The sequence below is a fragment of the Tauraco erythrolophus genome, chromosome 27, assembly GCF_009769465.1.
Source record: "Tauraco erythrolophus isolate bTauEry1 chromosome 27, bTauEry1.pri, whole genome shotgun sequence".
Taxonomy (NCBI): domain Eukaryota; kingdom Metazoa; phylum Chordata; class Aves; order Musophagiformes; family Musophagidae; genus Tauraco; species Tauraco erythrolophus.
Genome location: NC_141491.1, coordinates 6,492,840 through 6,519,956, shown reverse-complemented (window position 1 = coordinate 6,519,956; position 27,117 = coordinate 6,492,840). Strand labels below are relative to the sequence as shown.

At 47.6% G+C, this 27,117-nt stretch overlaps 1 protein-coding gene across 7 annotated transcripts in view; it reads right to left on the bottom strand.

Moving 5' to 3' along the window:
* PPP1R12B (protein phosphatase 1 regulatory subunit 12B) overlaps positions 1–27,117 on the bottom strand; it is a 137,945-nt gene that overhangs the window by 54,456 nt on the left and 56,372 nt on the right. For 2 of the 7 annotated variants that reach the window (XM_086627101.1, XM_086627098.1), the window contains exons 10-16: positions 26,134–26,146; positions 24,897–25,077; positions 24,000–24,082; positions 22,167–22,292; positions 15,978–16,163; positions 789–879; positions 168–335 (exon numbers count right to left, since the gene is read on the bottom strand). In XM_086627101.1, the coding sequence (XP_086483227.1) occupies positions 168–335; positions 789–879; positions 15,978–16,163; positions 22,167–22,292; positions 24,000–24,082; positions 24,897–25,077; positions 26,134–26,146 (848 nt within the window). Of the gene's footprint in view, positions 1–167; positions 336–788; positions 880–15,977; positions 16,164–16,716; positions 16,903–22,166; positions 22,293–23,999; positions 24,083–24,896; positions 25,092–26,133; positions 26,147–27,117 lie in introns of all 7 variants that reach the window. The other 5 variants (XM_086627095.1, XM_086627094.1, XM_086627100.1 and 2 more) reach the window with 3 other exon arrangements.

The window sequence follows — 27,117 nt, the reverse complement described above, 5'->3', positions numbered from 1 at the left end:
CGTGCAGATCGCTCCGGTGAGGTGGTACTACTCAGTCCTACTTCTTTCCACCAAGTCTTCCCCCCTTAAAATAAACAGGCATCCCCAAAAGGATTTCTCCTGATCTCAGCTCTCCTAAATGGCTTCATTAACTCTGAAACAATGGGAAGGGAGGCCAGGAGGATCACCTCCTCGTCTGTGTTTCTGCTCCACCGTGAGCGGGTCTCCTGCCTCTCGCTGTCCTCAGCAGGCTCAGCGCTCTCAACTTTCTCACTCTGCTGCTCCTGAGCTTGTCGCTCTGCCCGAGACCGGCTGAAGGTTCGCTCTGCCTCCTGAAGGTCTGTCAGTGTCACACCCTGGGGAGAAAGAGAAAAATTCTCTCTTTTAATTCACTCAATTAGATTTCAAGTCTTTCAGGTCAGTTTAAAATGCGCAGCAGGCTTATGCCCGGCCAGGCTAACGTTTCATCTTTCTGCCAACAGAAAGAAAAGAATTCTCTTGCCTTTAACACGTTTCTCGGTGTACCTACCTAACCACTGACTCAAAGCAACCCAAATATACGTGATCAAGCTACAGATTAAAACACAGATGTGCTGCAGAAACGAGAACTTGAAATCTACCTCGTGTATGCTTCAGGGAGTGTTTTGTAATAACTGTTTGCAAGAACTTCTGCCAGAACCTCTCCGACACAGAGTGGAGGCAGACAAGCCCCTTGTCCTAAGTAATAATATAAGAGCAGAAGAAAATCCTGCCTCTCTTCATCAGCTCTCTTCATCCTACACATGAACCTGAGTATTTCTGTTCTTTACCTGCGTGGACCTGCGAGTCTGCCGGGCCTGCCTGGATCGTGCCTTCCTCAGGGATTCGGCTTCCTCATCCCGCACCGGAGTCAGATATGACCTGAGGAGAAAAAAAAAAAGGGCAGAAGAGGTTAAAATAAAAACAGATGCTGTGCCTTCCTGTCTCTGCAAGCTCAGAGTCGACATGTTATTCTCTTTCATATGGACAAAACCAATTTTAGCTCCATCTACCAGCGCTACTGTCGACTTCTGCTTCGGGACAACTTTCCTACGAACACGATACACAAACACCCGCATCACGTGCTCCCTGCAGTCTCTCAGTAAACTCTTCCATATCAAACACATTCTGTTAAAAACGGTGCAACTATTTAGTACATTATTTGCCCCATTCCATGTCTTATTGTACCATTAGAAAAAAAACCCAACAAACCACAAACTACCTTGCATTGAGATAAAGATCTCAAGAACAGAAATCCTGCACTGGCACATTCCTCAGACCCTCCTTCCTGTCATTATATTCATGATCATATTCCTGCAATCTGCTGTCTTCATCAATATGAAACCCCATCATGCCAGAAACTGCTGAACTGCAGGTGTCTTCCAAAGACAAAACACCTTGAAAAGAGCTACGAAATAAAAGAAATGACCTTCACACACCAGGGAGTAAACAGAGTTCCTTAGCACTGAAAAACGCATGGTTAAAATTCAGAGCTGGTCGCCGCGAGATTTCCTTAAAGTGAGGAGATTTCGAAAGAATTATTCACATGAAAACATATAAACTGAACTCTCTGCCCCGGCATTCACTGCGGAGGAGCCAGAGAGGAATTCAGCAGCGCTCCCACAGAGTCGGGGATAGCACAGTAGTAGGTCTGATTTCCATACTGGTGGAGTGGCTTCTATCTTAGGAAAAATTAATTAGATTGGACTCTTCAGTCTGGTTGATAGGGAATAATTATTAACACCATCTCACCGTCGGAGGATGAGGGTGCTTGAAATGCAATGTTCTTTCGTAGGTCAGCCACTGCCACAGGTTAACAGAGTAAGAAAGATCCAGATACGTTCAAAGAATAATTAGCCAAGTGAGGGATGAAGATCCATCAAGGAATACGTTTACTTTATCCTTGGACTCTTTTCCTGATTCTCCACTACAGACCACTTTCACGTAAGAGAGAATGGATTGAACAGATTTTACATCTGATCCAGTAAGTTAAGACATTTATTAGAAAGATTACTAACTTTGCTGCACTATACAAAACCTCAAAGAATCACAAAGCCTGGATCATTCTAAAATCATCTACCACAACGGCTTTTATCATAGAATGGTTTGGGTTGGAAAGAACCTTCAAGATCATCCAGTTCCAACCCGAATGCCGGGGGCAGGGACACCCTCCACTACACCAGGTTGCCCAAAGCCTCATCCAACCTGGCCTTGAACACTTCCAGGGATGGGGCAGCCACAGCTTCTCTGGGCAACCTGCTCCAGTGCCTCAGCACCCTCAGAGGGAAGAATTTCTTCTTTAGATCTCATTCAAATCTCCCCTCTTTCAGTTTAAAGACATTGCCCCGTGTCCTGTCACTACACACCCTTGTCCAAAGCCCCTCTCCAGCTTTCCTGTAGCCCCTTTAAGTACTGGAAGATGCTGGAAGGTCTCCCCGGAGCCTTCTCTTCTCCAGGCTGAACAGCCCCAACTCTCCCAGCCTGTGTCCAGAGCAGAGCTGCTCCAGCCCTCGGAGCATCTTTGTGGCCTCCTCTGGACCCGCTCCAACAGCTCTGTGTCCTTCTGATGTTGGGGACCCCAGAGCTGAATGCAGCACTGCAGGGGGGTCTCACTGTAGTAGAGGGGCAATCTTTCCACGTTCCACCTTCATGATCTCGAGTTCAGTGCTGATCTAGGTGTGCAGCCAAATGCAGACCGACCTCCAGCACTCAGCAAACACAGCACTTAACGGGGGGTTCCTCAGCCTGTTCAGAGGTACATCCATAGGACCTAGTCTCCTTGCACTTCAAGTGCTAGTGGGGCACACGTGAGAGCCTTCTCACCTAAAACTGCTGCAAGTATTTGACTCGATAAATCACGCCCCAAACTCCCCTGAGCTCCAAAGAGTACCAAAGAGAAGGATCGATGGGCCGTGCGGGAGCTGCCTGCACTGCAGACTTCTGGAGGAGGTGAATCATGCTCTGGGAGCTGGCTACAGTGGAGACATCTCCACCCGGGCTGGCCGGGCTCACTGCACTGCACTTCCAGGGTGCAATTTATCACCTTCAGAAAGAGCCTCCGGAGCAGATCATGTGAATGCATTGCAGAGGAGCTCCATCCCTTCCCATTGATTATCCAGACAGACGCACGAGCTGTGATTGATAGGCCAACACGGGAAGTGTCTAAAACTCAGAAGGATGATTGCCTCCCAAGAATTCGCCGCTTCACGACCAAAAAAAGCTGCGGTTTGATGAATGAAAGCTGTGCAACTCCTAATTTCGCAGACAAGGAGCTCTCTTCTGCTCTCCTTTACGCAGTGCATATGTGCTACCCAGGTAATGGCACGTTAAGGAAACAATAAGCGCTTTCTGCAGCTTTTGACACAAGTAGAATGGCTGCTATTTGCACAGCATCCAGAAGTAATAAGCTACCCACAGGAAGAACACATTTGCAAAATATACTGCAAATTAAGTTCAGAGCAGTAGTAAAAAAAAAAAAAAATAGTTCTGAAACATATGAACCAAGAAAATTTGTGGCTAAGCAAGGTGGGCAGTTTACTGCAGCAGCTTTGAATTTACGTCTCATACGCTGCAACAAGGACAGAGTGTAGGACGACACACATCTGGGGGGAATGAGAGGAGGAAAGACGAGACCTGCCTGTGTCTGAGGAGGAACTCAGCACATCCAGCAGCACGGATGCAGCGGGTCACGCTGTGCTAGTTCAGGAACACATTGGTATATATGTGAGCAACACGAGATCATGATTACAGCAGCTGAAATACTTTCGCACACGAAAGAGAACACTACAGAACCCCCTGCCACTGGATGCGAGAGAGGAGAAAACAGCTTTTCAAAGTCGTTTCAAAAAAGAAGGTTAAGCAAATCCGTGGAGAACACCAGCTCCAGCTGGAGGTCAGCACCAGCTCCCGAGCAGGAGGCCGGGCCGGCCGCGGCAGGAGAAGGGCTCGCAGCAGGGTCACACGAGGCAGGTTTGCAGGATCTGCCTCCTTTCGGTGTTTGGCTACAGCTTTGTGTACGGGAGCGCACGGATAAGGCAAGAGAAACACCATTTTGAGTCTCCTACCCTGTCATCCTCCCCGACTTTTTTCCTCTGCTCTCCCAGAATTTTATATAAAAATATGAATATGTTAAAACATCATTAGCAATTTTGGGTGTTCAACCCGTAACAGTGATTTAATCTTCAGATGAGCACATTTTGCAAGTCAGAGTGACTCGGTTTGGGCAGTAGCCTTTATCGATTGCTAACTTTTGGTTTCTCTCCATTTACTGGGAGTGTTGGTTGATGAGAAGCTCACCATGAGCCGGCACCATGCACTGGCAGCCCAGAGAGCCAACCGTGCCCTGGGCTGCATCCAGAGCAGCGTGGGCAGCAGGTCAGGGAGGGGATTCTGCCCCTCTGCTCTGCTCTCCTGAGACCCCCCTGCAGTGCTGCGTTCAGCTCTGGGGTCCCCAACAGCAGAAGGACATGGAGCTGCTGGAGCAGGTCCAGAGGAGGCCACGGAGATGATCCGAGGGCTGGAGCACCTCTGCTCTGGAGACAGGCTGAGAGAGTTGGGGCTGTTCAGCCTGGAGAAGAGAAGGCTCCGGGGAGACCTTCCAGCACCTTCCAGTGCCTAAAGGGGCTACAGGAAAGCTGGAGAGGGGCTTTGGACAAGGGCCTGTAGTGACAGGACACGGGGCAATGGCTTTAAGCTAAAAGAGGGGAGATTTCGATGGGATCTAAGGAAGAAATTTTTCACTCAGAGGGCGGTGAGGCAGTGGAACAGGTTTCCCAGAGAAGCTGTGGCTGCCCCATCCCTGGCAGTGTTCAAGGCCAGGTTGGATGGGGCTTTGAGCAACCTGGTGTAGTGGAAGGTGTCCCTGCCCCTGGCAGGGGGGTTGGAACTGGATGGTCTTGAAGGTCCCTTCCAACTCAAACCGTTCTATGATTCTAAGATTTATACAATTCCTTCCTTCTTGGAGCTCACCCAAAGCCATTTTACAAGCATGAGATAACTTAATTTTCTGAAACAAGTCAGCAGAGCCACTGCAGAGTGTCATAGCTGGTTTCTCTGAGTAAGCAGCTACAGCCTATTCCTGGTCATGAAAGAAGGTGGCCATGTTGTAAATATTTCAAATGCAAACAGCAGACACCATACCTGCTGGCAATTCAATCACATTTTTGCTCTACTTGTTTTGTTTGTTTGTTTGTTTATTTTTCTTTGGAGGAGAGAGGGAGAATAAAGACAGATTTTACAATTTTAGGTTATGCTCCATTTTGCTTACAGGCTGGATTTTAAGAGACCCGAGTGTGCTGAATGGGATGGAAGAAAGAAAGAAAGAGAGAACAAATTCACTGCAAGGAGGTGGCAAGGCTGGTGCAGCCACAGAGCAAGGCTGGGCTGGATGGCAGAGGGAGAGCAATACACTGCTCTCCAAAGCAGAAAAACTGCAGATCACAGCAAGCTGCAGGGGCCTGACAGCAAATGGTGTACGAGGCATCTGTAAACAGTCCACAGAGTTTTTAATTACGTTTTCAAGAAACACACTGCTTGCTAAAGTGCAGTATCTGTGTCATCCTATTAATTCAAGCAAATATCACATGATCCAAGCAGATCTTCAGTGAAATAGTCCTATGGGTTGTATTTCCTTGCAATAAGCTCTGAGAAATACATGAAATAAGAGCAGCCATCATGCCAAGTTCAAGGCATGCACAAAGAGAGGTTTGGTTGCAAGTATATAAATGGTTAGAGATGCGTACGTGAGAGTCAGCGAAAACGCCGCAGAAGTTTATAGTTCCCGGAGACAGAGACAAGTGTGTCCTGCTGCCACAAGAGAGCTACAAGCTTTTAACTCCTGCGTTAGCTAGAAAGAAGCTGGGAACTGAATCATGAATCTGGCTCCCACTTAATTCTCCCTGTTTTCAAGAAAACACTTACTTTCTCTGTTAACTCTTTTAATCGGGTCAGTGCAACACGGAAAAATGGATCCTGACTGCTCATCACCATCATCATCAGCAATAAAATACTATTAGAAGGGGAGATTCAAATCAGGGCAATAAGCCTGGACGTACAAGTCAGTAAGCCAAGAATACAAGAGCAAATCTGTACGTTAGAGAATCTGTGCCAGAGAGAAAAAAGAGCACGCTGTGGAGAGACACCCCTCCCAAGTAAAGGGTAAATGATGCAGAAAAAGAAATTACAATCTCCTGTTAATTGGCACACAGAGAAGAAGAACAGATTATTAATTTCTCCAAGAAACACAGAAGCTTCTGACAATCTTTTTACAACACTGGTCTCCTCCTTTTCCTTCCTGAACTCCTTCTAGCACCTACAGACCGAGGCATTTGTGGCAAGCACCACCTACCACCACGCAGAGTCCTTAGGCAGATCATCGCCCAGTCCCAGAGGGAACACCAAGAATCCATAAAGCTCGCTGAAGGTTCACATCTTCACCCTTCAGTGACCCAGCACTGGGAAAGCACTCACCTCGAAGACACTCACCAACGTGAGTCAAAACTCTGCAACAACTTCGGAAGACCAATGTTCGTTAAACGCTACAGCTGCCCTCTTGTCCAAGAGGATTCAAGGCATTTTGTCTCGCTGCTGGCACACCAAAAATTGAGATACACACCCCCATGAGCTGTAGTGGGCTGCGATGGGCTCCCTCCATCCCCGTCAGGTCCTTCCCCAATAAACCCACGGTCCCACGGCAAGCGCAGTAAGAACTGCAGGGGGCAGACAGTAACTCCAACTGTCCGGTCTCTGCGAACGCGGCACTGTCGGTCGCGAACTGAAGCGGCTCTGCTAGAGGAAAGCTTGCCATGGGCAGGAGCCGCTCCGCTGGCCCTCTGACTCCTCTCATCTCAGCCCAAATTCTCTTTCTAGTTTAGGAGTGACTCTGAACTATACTCACTGGACTAGAAACTGTAGTGACAGTTTTCTTGGAAGCCAGGAGGTATTTCTCAAATACCAGGCTGGATGGGGATTTGTGGAAGGTGTCCCTGCCCATGGCAGGGAGGTTGGAACTAGATGATATTTAAGGTCACTTCCAACCCAAACCATTCATGATTTGTGGTTCTTCCACCTCCGGATAATATGGGTAGAGGGAGCCAGGCACAGGTTTGGTTTCCTGCACACAAAAAGGCTCATGCAGTGTATGGATAGCCATGCAGATATTCAGACTCTAAAATGCTTGGAATAGCTTTTCTTAAGAGTAAAATACCCCTATTCCAAACACTGCAGTATTTAAAAAAAAAATCTTTATCACACATCTATCTATCTCTAATACATACATATATATTTTTATGTGCATGTGTATGTGCATATATGTACACATGCACACACAGAGAAAAAAGGAAGTTAGGGGAAAAAAAAAAGCCCAGGAAAAGCCTTAAGTACTGATACTGTCCCCCTGGAAACAATTGGAAAAGTACAGCATCCCAGCGATGCATTCCTACAAGCTGGCAATTTGCCATTCGCTAAGAAACTATCTATAAGCTGGGGGAGGGAAGAGAAGCAAGTGCGAGTTTTGCAGGCGACAATGCTGACAGCAGTTCCCAAAATACAATTCCTTAGGTTATGTAATAAAGTATGTACCCAGTGGCAAGTCAATCACTGACAGTTACATGGAAACAGTCAGAAAAAAGAAACTTTCCTGCTGTCTCCTCCAAGGAAGAGATTTCAGTTCTCCACTGTATTTATCCCTGCGTTAACATGTTCTACACATCAGCCCACAGCAACTGAAAATACTCATTAGAGGAATTGCCATGAAAATTGGCTGACTGTAATTTGAGGCCATTCAAGAGGCAGAAGAGAAGGGAAATGTGTCAGACTCTGCAAGTGTTGGAGCTGGGAACGAGGGGAGAGACAGCCCGACAGTGCTGAGTTATTAAATAAGCTGGGGGCAGAGGGACGACAAGATTTCGGGATTGTGCTCTTACAGCCTTTCACAGCTGGCTCGAAAGGCTCTGCTGAGTATTCACCATTTTCAGGCCTTTGCTCTTCTCTCTCAAGCCAGTCCTGGCTGTTGGGAGCTGTCGCTGTGTTTCGATCTGGACTGAGAATTCTCAACTCACGAAAGTTTCAAAGCCTGAATTTCGATCAGCTATTTACAGTACAATTAGCAGGTTAACAAGCAGAAGATGAAATTCTTTCTTTGCAACAGCTTTGCTTCGCTCCACACGTTCAGGTGCTGATCCGAGAGCTTAAGAGACTTGTGATGTTTGTCACTCACTAAGGAAAACAGCGAGTGCCCTTCATCCCTCCTCCCGAGCCACGCTTCCCTGTGCAGTTTGCAGCGGGCTGAGGTTGCGCCTATGGCAGCCGACGCTCGAAGAGTACTTCCCGCCATCCAGTTCTCCGTGATTTTGCGTGTGCTTTCCCGCCTGCCCGCGTTTCTCTCTCTGCCTGCCCTTCGGCACGCGGAGCTGCTCCTTCTGTGCCCTGCTCCTACGGCAGCTCGCTCAGCGCGCGCCCGCGGTGCTCCGACTGCAGACCCCCGCGGGAACGCAGCCCGGCGCGCTCCCAGCCCCCGGTGCGCCGTGCTTCCGCCGCCAGAGCCCGGAGATACAGCACCGGTACCCACCGAAACCTCAACGTCTGGGGCTGGGGGAGACAGCACAAACATTGGAAGCTTTTACATGACTGATATTATCCCTTGGCATTAATTAGTGCTGCTCAACATCATGGTAAAAACTCAACATGCAAGAAACATCCCAGTGATCACATTCCTTAAACTGGCTACCTTGTCCGGAGAAGGTCTGCTGTTGCTGCGAACCTAATTGAAGTTCTTTCAGAAAAAGGGAAAATGTACCTGTTTAAAAACAAAAAACACCAACAATGCAGGAAATCTTTCTGCAAGCAAAAAGCAAAGAGTGCTGCAAACACAAACCAAGCAAACCAGCAACTCCTTTTCCCTCCCGAACTTCCCTTAGTTATTGAATACATCAGTTGTGAGCGTCGCAAGCACAAAGCTTTCCAGGCTGGAATATTCTGAAGTTGGTCTGTCTTCAGCACAGGACATCAGCTGTCCACACACAATGCTGAGCAGTTTGTCACTGCGTCACGGAACAACGTGCGCTGCTGTCTGCAGTCCTCAGAGCCGGAATCTTTGCATTAAAAAACATTGCTGCATGAAGCGGAGCGGGATGAAGCTCCCGTCTCCTGCCAGCTGATGGATGAAGCAGAGGTACAGATGCGAGCGTCCTGCCTCCATCAGTATTTCTCCTTCTCATTTGCAAGCGAGCAGCAAGTCAGACAACACAACTTGACATTTTAAACAACCTCCCGCAGACCCATCACAGCTTTCCCAAAAGCTACTTTACAGAGCCCGAAACAAGGCAGAAAATCCCTGAAAAAAAAAAATCACTTGCCAAAAATCTGAATATTTGGGAAACTGCCTTTTGCAACTAAAAAAAAAAAAACAAACAATTAAAACTTGATGGTGATAAAGAACATTCAGCTATGGAACGAGACAGACGGCAGGAGAAAGGCTCACTTGGCAAATACAACCACGCAGCCTTCGGCTGCCACCTGGTGGGAGCAGCCACCGCAGAGACGCCGGAGCAGTTTCAAGGCAGAGGACCATGAATCAGTCCCAGCTGAATTACCCAAAACATCACTGAATATTAATAATGTATAAAAGATTGCCATTTCCTACTGAGCTAAGATTGCAATTTCTTAGCATGTGGCAGCGGCTTTGGTTCAATTTCAAGTGCCCGCTGCTCTCAGGGACAGGAGATGTATCAAGTTTGCTCAAAAACTTCTCCTGTAGAAATCCCAGGGTGGCGACCCGGCTTCTCCAGTTGTAACATCCACGGGTGGGTGCTGTGGAGCAAAGAACTTAACAGAATAGCTGACTTTGTGCTAAATGAGCTCTCAGCTGTACTGTCACACGTTATCTCCACAAATATTTTGGGCACATTCTTTAGTTTAACGGCCGTTTTTGGACACAGAGAAGCCTCTGAACACGTCCAAGTTAGTAAATGCCCACAGCCTGAACACCGAGGTACTGGTGGGACTGGATCCTGGCTGCAGAACTTGCCATTAGAGACATGTGCCGTTAGACACACGGATGAAACAGGTGAGACAGGCCAGTGGTTAGGGTTAGTAAGCAGAGAGGAATTGCACACCGCCTTGGCACGGAGGCAGGGATGGGGAAGGGCAGTTTTACCTTCAGCTTGCTCCACGCTGCCAAGCTGCAGTTCTTTTACATTGGTTAGCTCAAGTGCTCCCTGCTGCGTTTCCTTGACCATTCCTGGAGGATCCCGCATATATCCCTGTTTTGGCTTAGCAGGCCAACCTACAGCCTGGGCTCCTCCGCCCAAAGCAAACGCCAAAATATTCCTCCCCCTCCTTCCCCCGAGCACTGGATAAAGTCAGCGGGCAGCTGAGCGCGCCGCGGCACACCTGCTCGCCGCCGTTACAGGAAGCGAGGCTCAGCAGCAGTGACCCCCATCCCACACCTCGACCTTTTTCCAAATAAAAATGCAGCCCTGTCTGTGATACAGCAGGAGCGATCTCGCCTCTTCCCAACATGGACAATGCGAGGGCCGGTGGAATTCCTGCCCTCCCACGTCATCTGCACCAGCAGCCTTTGAAAAAATAGGACAACTTTATCTGAAAGAGATTAACCGCAGAAGCGGGGCAGACAAATGCTTTCAACAGCAGGTGCCGGGTGATGGTTCAGTTCTTCACAAGAGACAGACCTCTTAACTTCTTGTTGTCCGCTGTGTAGTGTGCACGGGAATCTGTTCCGTGTCGTGCAGCAGCACCTTGCACGAGCATCTGCACCACCCTGCTTCCCTGGGACCTTTCCCAGAAGAATGAACACCACTCAGCTTTACAACAGTCAATGACAAGGATCAGGGAGCCAAATACTACAGAAAAAAACCCAAGGTGGTAGCTCTCAGCTTTTTCTACCAGTTCCTTTCAAGTGACATTTAAAGATCATAAAATCACAGAATGGTTTAGGTTGGAAGGGACCTTCAAGATCATCTAGTTCCAACCCCCCTGCCATGGGCAGGGACACCCTCCACTACACCAGGTTGCTCAAAGCCTCATCCAACCTGGCCTTGAACACTTCCAGGGATGGGGCAGCCACAGCTTCTCTGGAAAACCTGGTCAGAAACCTGGCCTCAGCACCCTCAATGTAAAAAATTTCTTTCTTAGATCTCATCGAAATCTCCCCTCTTTCAGTTTAAAGCCATTGCCCCGTGTCCTGTCACTACACACCCCTGTCCAAAGCCCCTCTCCAGCTTTCCTGTAGCCCCTTTAGGTACTGGAAGGTGCTGGAAGGTCTCCCCGGAGCCTTCTCTTCTCCAGGCTGAACAGCCCCAACTCTCTCAGCCTGTCTCCAGAGCAGAGGTGCTCCAGCCCTCAGATCATCTCCGTGGCCTCCTCTGGACCCGCTTCAGCAGCTCCATGTCCTTCTGATGTTGGGGACCCCAGAGCTGAACGCAGCACTGCAGGGGGGGGTCTCACGAGAGCAGAGCAGAGGGGCAGAATCCCCTCCCTCACCCTGCTGCCCACGTTGCTTTGGATGCAGCCCAGGACACAGTTGGCTTTCTGGGCTGTCAGCGCACGGTGCCGGCTCATGTTGAGCTTCTCATCCACCAGCACTCCCAAGTCCTTCTCCTCAGGGCTGCTCTCCATCCATTCTCCGCCCAGTCTGTATTTGTGCTTGGGATTGCCCCGACCCACGTGCAGGACCTTGCACTTGGCCTTGTTGAACTCCATGAGGTTCTCACAGGCCCACCTCTGCAGCATGTATCCATTGCATGCAAGTTCCATAAGTTTAAGTCATAGAGCGATGCGGGTTTCTTATTTTTTTCATCAGATAATAGGGGTTTACAGACACATCAGGCATCCGCGCTCACCCTAGAAGAGTCACATTCTGAATTCTGACAGGGCAAGAATCATGAGGTAAAAGGACTTGTTAAATTTGTTAATCTAACAGTACTGGTGGAGGAGGATTCAGTTATTAATGTATTATTAATATATGCTAATATAATTAGCAGCTGGATCCTTAGAATGAAGGAATGAAGAATGGAAAATAAATTCCTCTTGGGAACGAAGCAAAAAAGAGAAATGTTTGCTAGACACATTTACCTTGCACTGCAGTGAACTTTCTTCATTTGAAAAACAATTTCTAGGGAAAACTGTTGAGGGTGAGAAGTCAGACCAAGCACAGCCGTCAGGCCCAGAGCTGCTGGGAAAACAAGCCCACCTCTCTATCTTGATTTATCTGAGAAACTGGTGAGAATATATTAAAAAATAAGAAAAGGAGAGACGTGTTTCCTCTCTCTAACTAACAGCTTGTCTGATGGCAAGTGCTACCACCTTGCAGGAACCTTCCTGAGAAACAGGAAGAACAAATACAATTGCAGAATGCAATTGTATAAACAAAGTGGCTGGGGGAAAAAACCAAAACAAAACAAAAAAAGGAAAGAGGAAGGACAAATTCAAATCCTAATTCTTACAAAACCAAGCCAGATTTCAAATTCAAAAGTGTCCTTTAAAACTGGTCACACAACTGAGAACACAGACTTGCCTTTCAGAAGTTCTCAGGCAAAGGTCAGCTTACCCCACGTGACAGCTAACCACGAGTGGTGGGCTGCACGGTGGCCTTTCTATCTGTCCTGGGAACCAAAGCCTTCCTGTAATATGAAAGGCTTCAGCAAGACCTGGACCCCCCAGACCTTCCTTCCAGCACCAGATGTCTCATGGCACAAGCCAGGTTCCAGCTGGGCGAGCTCTCCTGCAGACCCCTCTCCATGCACGGGGAGCCTGCGACACCAGGAACCCCGTCGAGAGGGGCTACGGCGTCGGATTCCTGGGGAAAAGATGTGGCCACAGAGCCCTGAGCTGAAACTATACGGACACGGTCGCAGATGAACTTTGCTAAGGAGGTTTTGGTGGCACTAGAGGCCGCTGTCAGCCTGGGTGAAGGGAGACAACCCAGCAGTGGGCTCCAGCCAACAGGACCCCACCAGTCCCCACCGCCTGCTCGCACCAAGTGGAAACCAAAAGGATGTTAGTTTTGCACTGGGAAGAACAGGGAGGACAGGAGATACCATAGGCACAGCATCCACGGGCTGGTAATTCACCCTTAGGAGAACCAGTGCTGTTTTGAGTTCAGCTGGACAAACACACACGCAGCGTGAGACAATTTGACGCTGGCAGGAGATCGTCAGAACGGCCAAGCAGCAACGCTCCCAAAATTCCCATGAAAAAAAGAAAAAGAAATTGCTTGGCAAAAATCTTGCCTGTGGAAGATGGCCTGTTTCCAGCATCTCAGCACCAGCACGCCGCAGCGCTGCGGCGGAACGACGGGAGGCTGAACGTGCAGCTGGGTACACGAACACTCGCGCGGCACCAGCTTGGCTCAACGTCCCAGACATATGGCTCCGACACCTCCAAACTGATTTCTCCTGCACCGCTGCCTTTTCTGGTGGTTTTGTTTTGTTTTGTTTTTGTTTTTTAATTCCCCTTTGTAAGGATGTGAGGCGTGATTCACACTATTTTTCAGCTACTGGAGCATTTGCTCATCAATTTAGGTAGCAACCAAGCAGCAGGTGAAACACCACAGATGAAACACTCCTGTGGGCCAGGGTTAAGGCTTGTTGGCCACCAAAGAGGACTCCAGAGCACAATGCTAGTTGTTCCTGCCCAGACCTTGCAGTCTCTTCTGCTTTAACCTTTCAGCTTCACACAGATAATTTAAGGCCACCAGTTAGGAGACATCCCTGTGATCTAATATTAGATGATAAGCTTGTTTATGTTTGTGTTGCTAAGAGAAAGCTGGAGCTTTGGAAACACTGAAGCAGAGCAAATGCTGCTGCAACAGCTGCCGGTGGGAACTGAAATCCATACAGTGCTTCCCTGACAACTGTTTGCCGTTTTCCTTTTTTATTTTATTTTACTGGATTGGTCCCCTTCCAAAATAAGCTTTTCCCATTTAGGTGACCTCTCCTATTTCTCTAGGTCCATGTTTCCTAGTTCAAAACGTGCAGGCAGTTCCCCAGTCAGCCTATCCTGCTGTAGAACATACATTCATAAATAAGGGTTTTTTCCACCCACAAGCACAATGCATCATTGCTGGGCTTTTTTCCCCTCTCAGTAGTTCCAAAGCATCAATTAAAGGTGGGAGGAATTTTCTGGTGTTTCTCTTTCCATTATCGTAATTCATAAGAGACAGTTCTCTAATAAAAACGCAGGAGACTTAAACAGATCTTCTATGTTATTTATAGAAACTAATTCGGCAATAAATGCCAACGCGGCAATATTAACAGCTGCTCTTTTGGGCATCTACGAGTACTATCACAGTCAAGTTCCCTGTCTGCAGACAGTGTCAGAAGTCTGGTGGGCTTTGTGGAGCCCACTTCTCCAGGGGAAAAAACCTGAAAGCTTCTGCGACTTGATTGTGGGCTTGCCAAAACGGAGATGCTGTTGTGAAAGGGTCTGGAAGCGCGAGCTGAAGGCAGGATACTCGCTCTGCCCTCTTGCGCACAACCTCCCTCTGCGCTGGGAGTATCTTTTGGCAGCTCATCCCAGTTCAATTGCAAACGACCCCAAGCCAAGTGACCCCTAGCAAAACGACACGGAGCACACAGAGACACTTCTAATATTAAACCTAAGTGTTCTTACAAAGATACTCTGCAGTAGCTATTCCCAATCGTGTCCCTGAACACAGAGCTGATGCACGTGGCTCATCCAGAACGCCTGCAATACCTTCAAAGCACTCCCTGTGCTAGCTCTGGAAAAAAAAAAAAAAGAAAAAAAGCCTGAACAGCACTAAAAGTGGGAGTATTTTCCAAATAGCACAGGCCACCTTCTTTGGTGGACGTGCTGCAGCCGAAGCAGAGGAGCCCGCAGCACGCGTGCCCTCCCTCCGTGGGACAGACAGTGTGGCTGACTGGGGATTACATGGCCCTGCTGAGCTCCACCGCCTTCGCCTTCGCACGCTGACCCTTTCCATTATTGCTTGGCACATCCTTTGGCTTCAGGCCATTTAAAATATGCCAGAGCACTATCTCCGCTCAGGACAGTTGGTATTTTAAGAAGCTGTTATTTTAGTTTGGAAGAATCTAACTCCTGAAAACAACTCCAGGAACTGGCTGCTAGTTAGAAATACACAGTTCATCGCTGCATTCCATTATTACCGTTTACTTTTGTCGATGCCAGCAGAAGAGACAGATTTTGCAGAAGTTAACCAGTTTGCAGGAATAAATAGGGATCATTTGATATTCTGTACTGAAATGCACATGATAAATTTCCTTTGAAAAGAGCACCGGCTCCCCCAGGTTTCTATTTCCCCAGTCTTAAAATAACCTCACATGATAAGAAAGAGATACCACCAGCTAGATTCAGAGTAACTGAAAATGCTGCCACTGCTGGAACAGCCTCGGCTGCACATGGCAGACTTCCACCTCTGCGCCAAGCCTTCCTTCAGAGCCAGCCGACAGAAACGCGTGCTGCTAGAGCGTGGCCCGTCTCCCCTGCGTCGCACATCCACCCGCTCCAGGAACGTTTGTTTCCCCGCCACCAACCGCAGAGGAATCCAAGGGACTCGTGCAGCACAGCAGCCTCCATCGGGGCACACGGACACTGAGCCGAGCAGAATCAGAGGGACGGATTTTGTCTGAATGCGTCTCAGTCCAACGCTCTTTTTAGGATGGGATTATGTTACAGAACCTACCGCAAGCGGCTACCAGGCTGTCTGTCCCTCTGTACACAGAGGCCTTAGGGACTGAGATCAGGAGCTGAGATGACTACTGAAGAAAAAGGCTGAGAGGCTGAAAGGACAAGTAGAAAATTTTGAAACTAAATTTAACCTACAAGCCAACGATGACTCAGTTCAAAACCTTCAGATGGAGCAGGGGCGGCCACCTGTAACTCCACGAAGCACCTAAGAAACAGTTCTTACACCCCCACCATCACCACCACGTGAGACCTGCCCACAGAGGGGGACCACGCGCACCAGCACTCTGCTCACTGACCTTCTGCGCTCCCTGGCTTCCTCAGCTGAGAAGTCCTTTCCTGTAGTTGAGGCAGCACCGGCATTCGCAATACCGTTAGCAGAGCCGAGTACAGCACGATTTGTGATTACACCTAGAGGGGTGCTAGCAGAGATGCCCTCTGTACTTTTCTCTACAGCAGAATCAGTTTGTTGCCTGAAAGGGGCTCTGAAATAGAGAAGACATAATGGAAAGCAAAGCAAGTGAACTCAACCGCTGACCGAGACCAGCCACCTCGAGGGAGCACCGACAGTTCATCCTCCTCGTTCTAGACTCGTGTTTTTGTAGAGAACAGCACATATTAAAAATGAGTCTTTAAAAACTTGGAGCAGAATAAGCAGGAGGAATTCATAGTCTTCACACCCGTTTGCAGCAAAAATGGATTAGAAAATGTGCCTGGTGAATAAGCAGAAGGAACGAACTCTGAGAGCTTGTACACTGAATGCCCAAGAGCACCTGGGCACCACATCGTGTCTCTAAGGGCAGCAGAGGGCACAGCTGACCACTCCAGTGGGTGAAGAAGCTAAGGTCATGTCTGGGCTGTTAGCTGCCTGCTGGTGCATACACACTACTGAAACTGTCCAACGTAACCATTCTGGGGTTTCTTAACAGCGCTTCCCGCGCGGAAGCATGTTTCCAATCCATAAGCCACTCCAGAATTCAGAACTTCCAACCCAAAGGCCGATTTTGCTGCAGCGTTATCTCCGCTGTGAGCCGTTACCTGGTATACTGGCGGGCTGACGCAGCAGAGTTCGCACCGAGAGGTGTGGGCCAGGAAGAGGCAGGTTGCCACGGGGTGCCCAGGGAGGTAGATGACCCAGTGGTAGTGGGTGAGGTAGCTAGAGATGTATTGCGACTGGATGAAATGTAGGGACTGCTGAGGTCACTACTTCTACCAAAGGAAGCACTGTAAAACATCACAAAATCACGGCCTTCAGAGCACAGTCAATATCCAACAGAACATCTCCCCAGCTGGGCGCTCAGCTGGAAAGGGAGCAAACATTTCATCTTAGCAAAACGTACGCAGGGAGACGAGAGCACAGCGTATGAGCTCATATGTCACAGGCCACTCGCGCGGGCCAGCGCCAGCAGCACCCCTCGTAGCTGAGCCCAGCTGAGCTTCCAGGAGAGAACAATGGCGTGGAGGTGAATCGGTGAAGATCAGGGAAGGGAAAAGCCCTACGGCAGTGCAAGCGGCGCACGCAGAGCACCCCTGTGTGCTGGGGAAAGGTAAAACGATGAGCAAGGATGAGGTGGCTTAAAGCAGGGAGGGAGAGTGTGACTTAAGCCGGTCTGGCTGCATCAGCTCCTACGGATGCCCAGGACTTCCAGTTTGAAGAACTTGTTTTCAGTGGCTTAAAGCTTTGGCAAAGATGATCAGTTCAGGCTTTCATTTTCTCTAAGGCATGTTTGGCACAAACTCTGTATTTCTGGAAAATAGCTAGCAAAACTGTCCAAAAAAACACTGAAGAATGAGCAAGGGAAATACATATTTCGCCAGCTTAAAACAAAACACTTAAAACCATTATTATGGAAAAGCTTTAAGTGTTGAAGTGCTCAGACTTTGGAGAAGAGAAGGAAGAAACGTTCTCATATGAGGGTGCACCCTTTCCCTTTTTCAGAGAAAATCCACCCTAAGTGGGAGGAGTAGCAGAGCTCTAAAAGCAAACTTGCTGAAATCTGGCAAAATCTCCTTATTGCACGTGCCAGAGCCCCACGTAGAGGCTGCTCGTTGTCCGCACAGAGCAAACGAGCATGCATGCATGATCCAGGAACCTTCCACGCCTTTCCCAGCAACTGGTATTCCTGGTTGCTACTGGTTAGACTGGGCTGTCTGCAGGATCAAAGGCTAGGAAGGCTGGAAGGCTGCCTCTCACCTCCTGCATGCCAATGACTCCCAGTGCACACAGAGGAAAGTGGTTGCACCAGGAGTAAAAGCTGACCTAGAGGAAAAGCAAACTGGGACAAAGAGCTGCAGGTTTATGGGAATGCCAGGAATGAGGGCCTGGAACTGGAAGTCAACACTAGAGCAAGAGTCAGAGAGAACGGCCCGAGGCTGAAATAAAACTTGAAAGGGGCAGGACAACAGCCAGGGACAGGAGGTCGGAGGAAGGATCCCGTCCAACTCGCTCAGGCACCCAATTTCCAAATGGGTTTTATACGCCAAGGCCCCCAGCCAGCCCAGAACAAGCAGCTGGTCCCTGGACCAGCCAAAGGAGAGACTGGGGTGTCCTGGAAGGCCTCCACGGGGAGGAACCTCACATTTGGGCTCTTTGGTTGATGGCTGTTTGCCACATCCAGGTCACAAAGGAACAAGCGAGTTATTGTCACCAGGTAGCAACCTCCACCGGGCTCCAAACAAAGCTTCCTCTGGAAAGCTGGCCCCTGCCCGGAGCACAGGGGAGCAGGAAATTCTGTTGGAAGCAAGTGCCTCCCTTCTTGGCTCTCGGCACCGGAGGAAAAGGCCAAGCCCTGGAGATGGGCTGGGAGGAGGGTGAGAGCAGGAGCTAGCCTGGCTGGTGTGGGTGTGCAGAGCAAGCAGCCGTGATGGTGCAGGAATGAGTGCACTGAGGAGATGATGGCAGTGGAGCATGTGCCAGGGCAGGGAACAAGAGGAGCAGCGGGGGAAAAGGTGGTGGCAACCCTGGGGAGAGCAGGGTTGATGGGGCACCATCCTAGGAGAGACCAAGGCAGAGAGGTTGGGGCACGAGGGGCAGCTGCAAAAAAAGAGAAGGAACTTGGTCAGGCAGGGAGGACACGGAGGGTTATTAAGTAGGACTGTCTTTCAGAAGGGAGAGGCAATGGGTGAAAAGGGGAGACAAGAGGATGGAAGCAGCACCGGGTGCCTGGCAGAGCAGAGATGTGGGGGAGCTGCGAGGGGAAGGAGGAGGAGGAGGAGGAATGAAGGAAAAGAGCACTGGCGATGGTGCTGTGCCAACTCCTCCACGCACACACCCCGGGTCGGAGAAACAGGGTGCTGGGGCATCACGCACACCCTCCTGCTCACAAGAATGGAGCCAAGGTATTGCCAACGCCACAGGAATTCACCTCCCCACCCCGTCACCTTGCACGGGTGGCACTGCACAGTCTGAGGAGGACTCTAAGGCATTTAGTCAATTATTCACATTTGATCTGAACAGGACCAGAAAACGGCAAGGAAAAGGTTAGCCAGGGAATCTTGTTAATTAACAGCTGCGTTCATACGAATCTGTAAAAGGGAGGATTATGAATTTATGCTAAAGAATCCAACACTAGAAATTAAAAAAAAGGCAGTGACACACTGCTACTCGTTCTCTAATGTAATCACCATAACACAGCCATCAGGGAATGAGCAATGGAATGGAAAGCAACATTACAAATCAATAAAAAAATACTTCTGAAAACAGTTAAGGCAAGTAGAATTCAAAAACCTTCAAAACCTTAAAAAGCTTCCACATATGCTAATAAAAAAAAGGTTTGCACAAAACGCATAACTATTTTTTTTTAAACACAGTGCCATAGGGTATTGCAGAGATCAAACCAGGATTTGCTTATGGAAGTTGGCCACAGTGGTGGCTATTAAGAACAACGGTTATGTAGAACCCCTGGCTCCCGAATTCCTGATTGCTGGAAGCAGGGAGTGTGGGAGGTGGAAGACTGCCCCTAAGTTATACTCGCTTCTGCAACTTGTCCTTCAAAACCAGATGCTGTCGGAAACAGCACAGACTGCACGGACTGTTGGCCTGACTCGCTGTGATGGTTTTTATGTGAACCAAACCAGTAAGAAGGTACGTAGCAAAAACGTAAAACGAAGGAGAAGCTGTGTGAAACAGTGATTTCATCCTGGGGCGTGTGATCCCTTCCTGTGAGGCACCACTCACGGCTGATGTCAAAGGAAGGACGCTGAATTAATTGGATTTGCTATGCCAGTTTTCCTCTAAATCCTTTAACACACAGCCAAAGTGAACTGGCTTTTGAAGGCCAATATGCACTAAAACAGAGAACAGGCTGCCAAAACAGGGTTCCGTGAATTTTTGGGCTACTGAGGCACCCATGGAGAAAGCAGAATGAATGACAGCCACTATCGTTACAGAGAGAGCTTTAACACTTGCTTCAACTAAAGCTGAAGAACATTTGCAAACTAACTGCAAGTTAGTTTGTTCCCTTCTAGAAGAAAAGCCATCTTCAGCATCTTAAGATGATCTGTTGCTGCTGTTTACTCTTGTTTGGGGGCATATAAAGCACTCGTAGAACACAACTAGGTGTCTTTACAGAGATCAGTTAAACACTAAGGTAACAGGGAAACGCAGATGCACAGAAGTCTTCCTCATCCAAGTAGGTCATGTTCACTTTAATTCTTCCTCTCTCAGAATGAACTTTTATCTTTAGGAGTTTGTGTTCAGAGTTTTGTTAATGCTTGGCAATGACAAAGAGCTTATCCTGAACAGGCAACCAGGTTGTCTTCCTCATCTTAAAGGCTGATGCACAAGGCTGGAGAAATCGGAGGTTCAATAGGAGTATATTTAATTTCTCTGTGCTCTCCTATAGAAAACCGTATGGGATAGAGGTCAAATTGATCATGATTTTACTGTTTGTACATCAAATGCAAAACAATTGATCTCTTTAAAAAAAGTACACTTTATTCCTACCTGGCAAAGCTGTTCTCTGCAATTGCTTGAAAACCAGCCCTCTCCTATGACAGGGCAGAAGTCAGCCTTTGCGACAAGAAATCGGTACTGGCGAAATACCGCTGCCAGCCAAAACCTTCGCTACTCTGCACAGTCTGGCCAAGGAAATACAGTACAACTCTGTGAGTGTAACACTAAATCTGGTTCTGGATTAGCTGAGATAAATAGGCAACGTTTGTAAAATTTCAGCATACAGCCACGTGAGTGACCGGACTGGCTCTCAGACCAGGGGGCAGTAAGGCATGCCAGCTGTAAGAGGTGAAATTTTTCCAATGTAATCAGCTGCGGCTTGTCGGGCTGCTGTTAGAGAGAGACAAGTCATGGAGGTTGGCCTGTCATCATGTCCCAGGATAGATGTGAAGTCACTGGAAAGGATCAGCAGATCAGGAGAAGACTACTGCTTGAAGTGGCGATCTCTTTCACCTTTTGTGGAAATGGGTCTGTATGTGCCCAGCAATTGGACAGACACATCCTCCAGCACAACTCACCACTGCCAGCATTAAGTACACAAAAAAATCCGCCTCTTCCCAAATATCTCGAGCAATTGGTCCATCTTCAGGACAGTTATTTAGTTCAGGGTCTAGAATTTGGTGAAACACAATCTAAAACCTTGGAATATTTCTGCCCTTTTCCCTAAGCGCAGCTCAAACGGCTCTGCAGTGACATGTTCACACCTGCCGTTCCGACGTTTCCAGCACTAGCTAAAATGAAGGTGAGGTGATGGCACTGCACTTGCACGAAGGGCTGAGCCTCCCTCCCTCAACTGAGATGCAAACTCAGCAATGTATTATTTGCCGTAGCAGAGCAGGGCATTCATTCATCTCCCTCAGCCAGCCATTATCCAGTACTGCCAGCAAACTGCCTTCCAAAGGGGAGAGAGACACTGCCGATTAAGAAGTTTGCTTTCCTGCTTCTGCCTGGCTAGTTTACCAACAATCAGCCTCTACAATTTCACACACACTGGGCAGAAACTGCTTCCTTACTGCCACGAGCAAACGGCTGGAGACATCAGTCTTACTCCTTAGCAAGTGCTGTAAGTCATGCACAAGAACACTGTGACTTTTCTGATAATGATGCCATAAATGTAGACTAATACAAACCAAAATTAGAGATAAGCTACAACTTACCTGTCAATAGCTATCTGAACAACGCTTTCAGACTGTAATTACCTTTATTCTCTTTTTATGATCAATTCTCATTTTATTATCTAACCATAATACTAGCATAAATCCCAGAAAACACTTTGCATTTGAATTATGTGAACAAGAGTATTTAAATTCAGTTCAGCAATTTACAAACCAACAAAAATGATGGCCTTTAAAAACACTATTTAGCATGACAAACAGCAGCAAATCTTGACTTTTATTTCCTGCTCTCAGCAGAAGAGGGTCCCAAGGCCAGCTACCCCGACGCAGTAAGCAGCAAGCAGGAGGCTGAGGTTTGGAGGCACGTTAAGAGCAGAACTGACTGCCTGGGAAGCCAGGTACGACGGAATCGGACGTACCTTTTCAAGTAGGTAGATACATAGGTAGTAGGTGCACCAGAGTGGGGAGCTTCGTTTCCCTTCGATTCGTCCCTCCACGGCTGTCGGGTGTAGGAGCCGCTGCGCACGAGGTTAACAGCTGATTCTCTAATGCAGGCGAGAGCACAAGGTTTGTTTAGAAAAACTTTTGGGGTCTGCTTTTGGCTCCTTTACAGTTCCACAACACAAATCCTTCCCTTGCACTTATACACACCATTGTCCACAGGTGACAACTCACTGAAACACCTCTTCTGGCCTTAACATCAGTTTCTGATTTTGCCAGCTGTATTACTGAAGAATCATCAGATGATGTAATGTTTTGCATAAAGAGGAACACGGTCCTTTTCGGCCAGAAAACTTGCAATTTACATTTACACCATCCATAAAAGTAATTGAACACATTAAATAACATCATTTGATATTCTCTCTGCCGTCTTGTATCAAACAACGTCACATAAACGGACAGATAGTGCAACTGCAGGGGAATTTTTTACCCTCTGAGGTATCCAGGCAATGACAGTAAAGTGATTCAGTGTGGCAAATCCTTTGCTACACTCAGCAGCAGAAAGCAACAAATGAAATGTGGCAGTATCTAAAACTACTTGACAAGTTATCAATGAATTACTAGTAGCCCTGTTGATCATAGTCATCTGAAATCAGGGCTCCTTTTCCTAACACACACTTTGGCAGTATGTACGATTCTTTTCTGCTCTTGAACTGGACCCCGAGCTTGTAATGCAAAACAAATCCATTCACTCGTCAGCCTGCAATTATTTTTCATTTTTCAATCGCCGTGTCCATGCTGCTGCCCTTTCAGACACCTGTGGGTTCCGTGAAGTGAAACACAGCTGTTCCGAAAGGAAAGAATTTTGGGAAAAGTCTGTACTACACAGTACGGCTGGGCACCATCTGTTCCCGCAGGCCAGTTCTCCTCATTCCCTGCTTTACCAAGCAAAGGATGCTTATGGCAGTCAGCTGGATATGCCACTCGGCAGGAGCCAGTGCCAAGGCGCTCGAGCTTATCAGCAGGCACGAACTGTCTGCTCAACTCCGAATCCCAGTGACTGGCCGAGATGAGGCAAGAACGCAGCAGGGAGGTTCCAGCTAGAGATCAGCAAGGAATCTCAAACTGTGCTGAAATTCTCTCAGGGTGGTCATCTGCCATGACTTCTCCACAACAATTACAGTTCACAACAGCTCCTCTGCACGTGCCTTTCCACCACGATTGTGGATGTGGCTGGGAATGAGGCTAAACTCAAATTTTACTCCTTCTGGCACAAACTGAAGAACTTCGCAGAGATTAGCTCCTCAAATATATATTGAGATACTAGATATTTATCCTGTTTATACTGCGGTTCTGTCCAGGGACACCTAGACACATTCACCATAAAAACAGTCGCTGCAACGGAAACAGTTCCGTACACGAGAGTCCACAAAGTCAAGTGAATCCAAAACGTGCGAACGAAGGGACTGAAGGGGACTCTTGAGCAACTGACAGAAGCACAAGTGCAGGTGCCAGCTACAAAATGAGGCACTTACATATAAAAAGGAAAAAGTATGCATAAATCTAGTTTCCTGGATGGAGACCATAGATGTAGGAGTACAGAGGTGGAGAAACCAGCCTGTAGCTTTGCTCACCTAAATGAAAAGCAACGTACCAGAACTTTTATAGATCTAAGACAGCTCTCAATATTGTGAATTCCCGTGTACTTGGAACTGCTGAGAAAACAGATGAAGCATCAATATAGAAAAAAGGGTATTCTGGAGGAACTCTCAACAGGACAGAAGGTGAGCATTAAGTTCAGTTGGTCTCACCTGTTCTCTTTTTCTTCTATACTGCTCGTACTGCTTAGTCTTCTGGGGGCTATCGTGGCAAGATAGCTCTTGTTGTCCTTATCCTGGTGAAGCAAAAGAAGTGTTTCAACTGCACATCTTTCACACTTCCAGGATGTTCAGTGACAACTAAATTCACGTTCAAATTTCTTCAACTACGAAAACATTCTCCTGCCTAAAGACAACCAGTTTAAGGCATTTCCTTGGGCAACACATACCACGGCATAAAAGTACCAGTTCTGAAAAGCATGCTGGGGAATAAAAGCAGCTTCTAACTAGAACTACTTATAAACCAGAGAATCATAGAATAGTTTGGGTTGGAAGGACCTTTACAGGTCACCTAGTCCAATCTCCCTGCAAAAAGCAGAGATGTCTTCAACTAGATCAGGTTGCTCCAAGCCCCATTCAACCTGGTCGTGTTTCCACGGATGGGGCATCTACTCATGGGCAGTAAAGTTACAGCTAGTGAATACGTGGGATGGGATTCATAAATACAGCTGGTGAATACAGGAGGAATCCATAGAGGTGACAGTGAAGGACAATTTCCACTGCAGGTATGTGCTACTGTTTGGATTAGACAATTTCTGGTGAAGAACGGGCCATGCCAGACCGGCAGCCCTTGTTCTCTGGCAGCCCACTCCAAACCGAGGAGGAATTAGGTCAAAGGGGCACTGAACTCCAATTCTGCAAGAACAACTGATAGGAGAGGAATAATTTTCAAAATAAAATAAATAAAAAAAAAAGGAATGAAAGAGATCTAAGTTAGTTATGGACACAAAACCCAGCGATAACTCAAAACGAAAGGGAAAGGGCCTTAAACCTGCGAGGTACAGTCTGCTCAACCAGGACACCCCAAAACATCTTTGCTGAAAGCCAAACCTTTTCTTTGTTGTCTAACAACGCGGATATCCGAGGACTCGACGAAGAACGGTAGAGAGAAGTCTTGTCCCTCTGCGCCTCCTGAGTAGCAGCGACTTCACTCAACGTGTTGTGGCTGCCAGTCTTCCGCAGCCCCAGCCGCCACGACGAAGGGGACTCATCCTTCTGCTCGTCCGACTTGCTGAGCCAACTGAACTGAAGAGGAGAAAAAGGGACATGTGGAAGAAGTAAGAGCACTGCGAGGCACAATCTAAGTTCTGAAAGTGTTCCAACAAGACCAATTTTTGCTGGGCTACACTTGTAAACGTAAGACAGAATGACTTTGATTTCCTGCTTAGCTTTAATTACAGGACGTAGCTCAAGGTGAGCTCACAGGGATGCAAACGGCTGGAGTGCCTTCATCCCCAAGGACAGACAATGAAAGAAATGTCGTGTCATTGTGCCTTTGCCTACCCAATGCCCTCCTCCAGCTTTGTGGAAAGAATATAAGGAACAATGAAGCTTTTATTAGCACCTCTTTAGGAAGAGAGAATTCCTCAATAAAGGCAGAAAACCAAAAAAAAAAGTAACCAACTCTTTTGGGACTAGCTACAAATAAAACCCTTACACAGATCAAACTGGAGATAGTGCAGGTGAAGCCATTAAGATCATCAGGGAGCTGGAGCACACGACATGTAAAGGGAGAGACTGAGGAAACCTGGCTTGTTTAGCACAAAAAGAGAAGGCAAAGGAAGGATTTAATTGCTCTCCTACTTGAGGGGTGAGGTTTACAGAGGATATGGGAACCAGACTTCTCAACAATCTACAGTGAAATGAGAAGGAGGAACGGACACAAGTTCCTACAAGGAAAATCCCAACTGACACGAAGGAAGACACACCTTCTGGTAGGAAAGATGCTGCACTGGGACAAGGAGCAAGACAGTGGGGCATCTCCATCCTCAGGGACTTTTCAATACTCAGCTGAGCTGAGCTAGTTCAAAGAAACATGACATAAGCTTGAAGTTGGCCCTGATTCGAGCAAGAGGTTGGGCTACAGGCTTGCAGAGGCCCCTTCTAGCTTAAACCTTTCCATTGTCAGGTAACCACATCTTCTATACATACTACAGAATGGATCTTCCTGCTTTTTGTTACATGAGGCACCTCTGACAAGCATATATTATTCCTCAAATACACATCAGCTTAAACGTACAACTTTAGTTACGGTTATCAAGTCTTACAAAAAGATGCCTACTGCCACTCAAGAATGGAGCCTGGGCACTGCAAGAGATACTTCTGCAAAGACAAGGCTCAACACTGACTTGTATAGGAAATAAAGCAAACAAAACATCAGGAATTACTGGAAAAGAATAGAATATGAAACACAACACCATTGTGTCTCTGTGCCACTTACTGCAGGGTACAATCGCGCCTTTGACATCACACAGAGCTCAGCTCAAAAGCAGTAGAGAAGAAGGGGAAGAGATTCAGAGAAAAGCAACAAGAATGAGTAGAGCAAGAGAGCTTCTGCATGAGGAGTTATTCAGGGTATCAGGAGTCTCCAGGCTGAGGTATGACCAAGGTACACAAAATGCTCAGTGGCACACTGAAGGGTAAACAAGGATCAACTATTCCCTGTTCCTTCCCATACAGGAACTAGGGGCAGCAAACAAAACCAGGCTGTGGCAGGCTTAAAGAAACAGGTGCTGGAAGCTCTGTATAATATGTAATTAAGTTGAAGAACCCTTTGCCACTGGGCGTTATAGGGTCCCAAACATCACAGGCACTCAAAAAGTGACTGCATAAATTCATAAAGGAAAAGTCTAACAGGGGGTACGAACACAAAAAATACCACAAGTTCAGCAAGTCCTTGAAATGCAAATTGGTAGAAGGTGGGAGAGAAGTCCAGCTAGATTCTGTCTTCTCCAGTATCTTTTGATGGTCATTGTCAAGGGCAGGATACCGGGGTAACAAGGCTTTTGGCCAAAGCTGATATAAGCGTTATTATACCATATTCTACACAACACAAAACATTTGGCATTATCCAGAATAAATGAAGCTACTGAGGAGCTCTGCCCTCAAACTCAGCGACTCAAGATTGCAAAGGTAAAGTTCTCACTGCAGTATTTTAGCAGGGTTCCTTAGCTGATGTTATTTTAATGCGGATGCACAGTTAATCTCCTGTACTCCGCTAATTCTAGTGCTTCCAGCCTACTGAACTGCACAGCTCTAACGCTCTGATGTA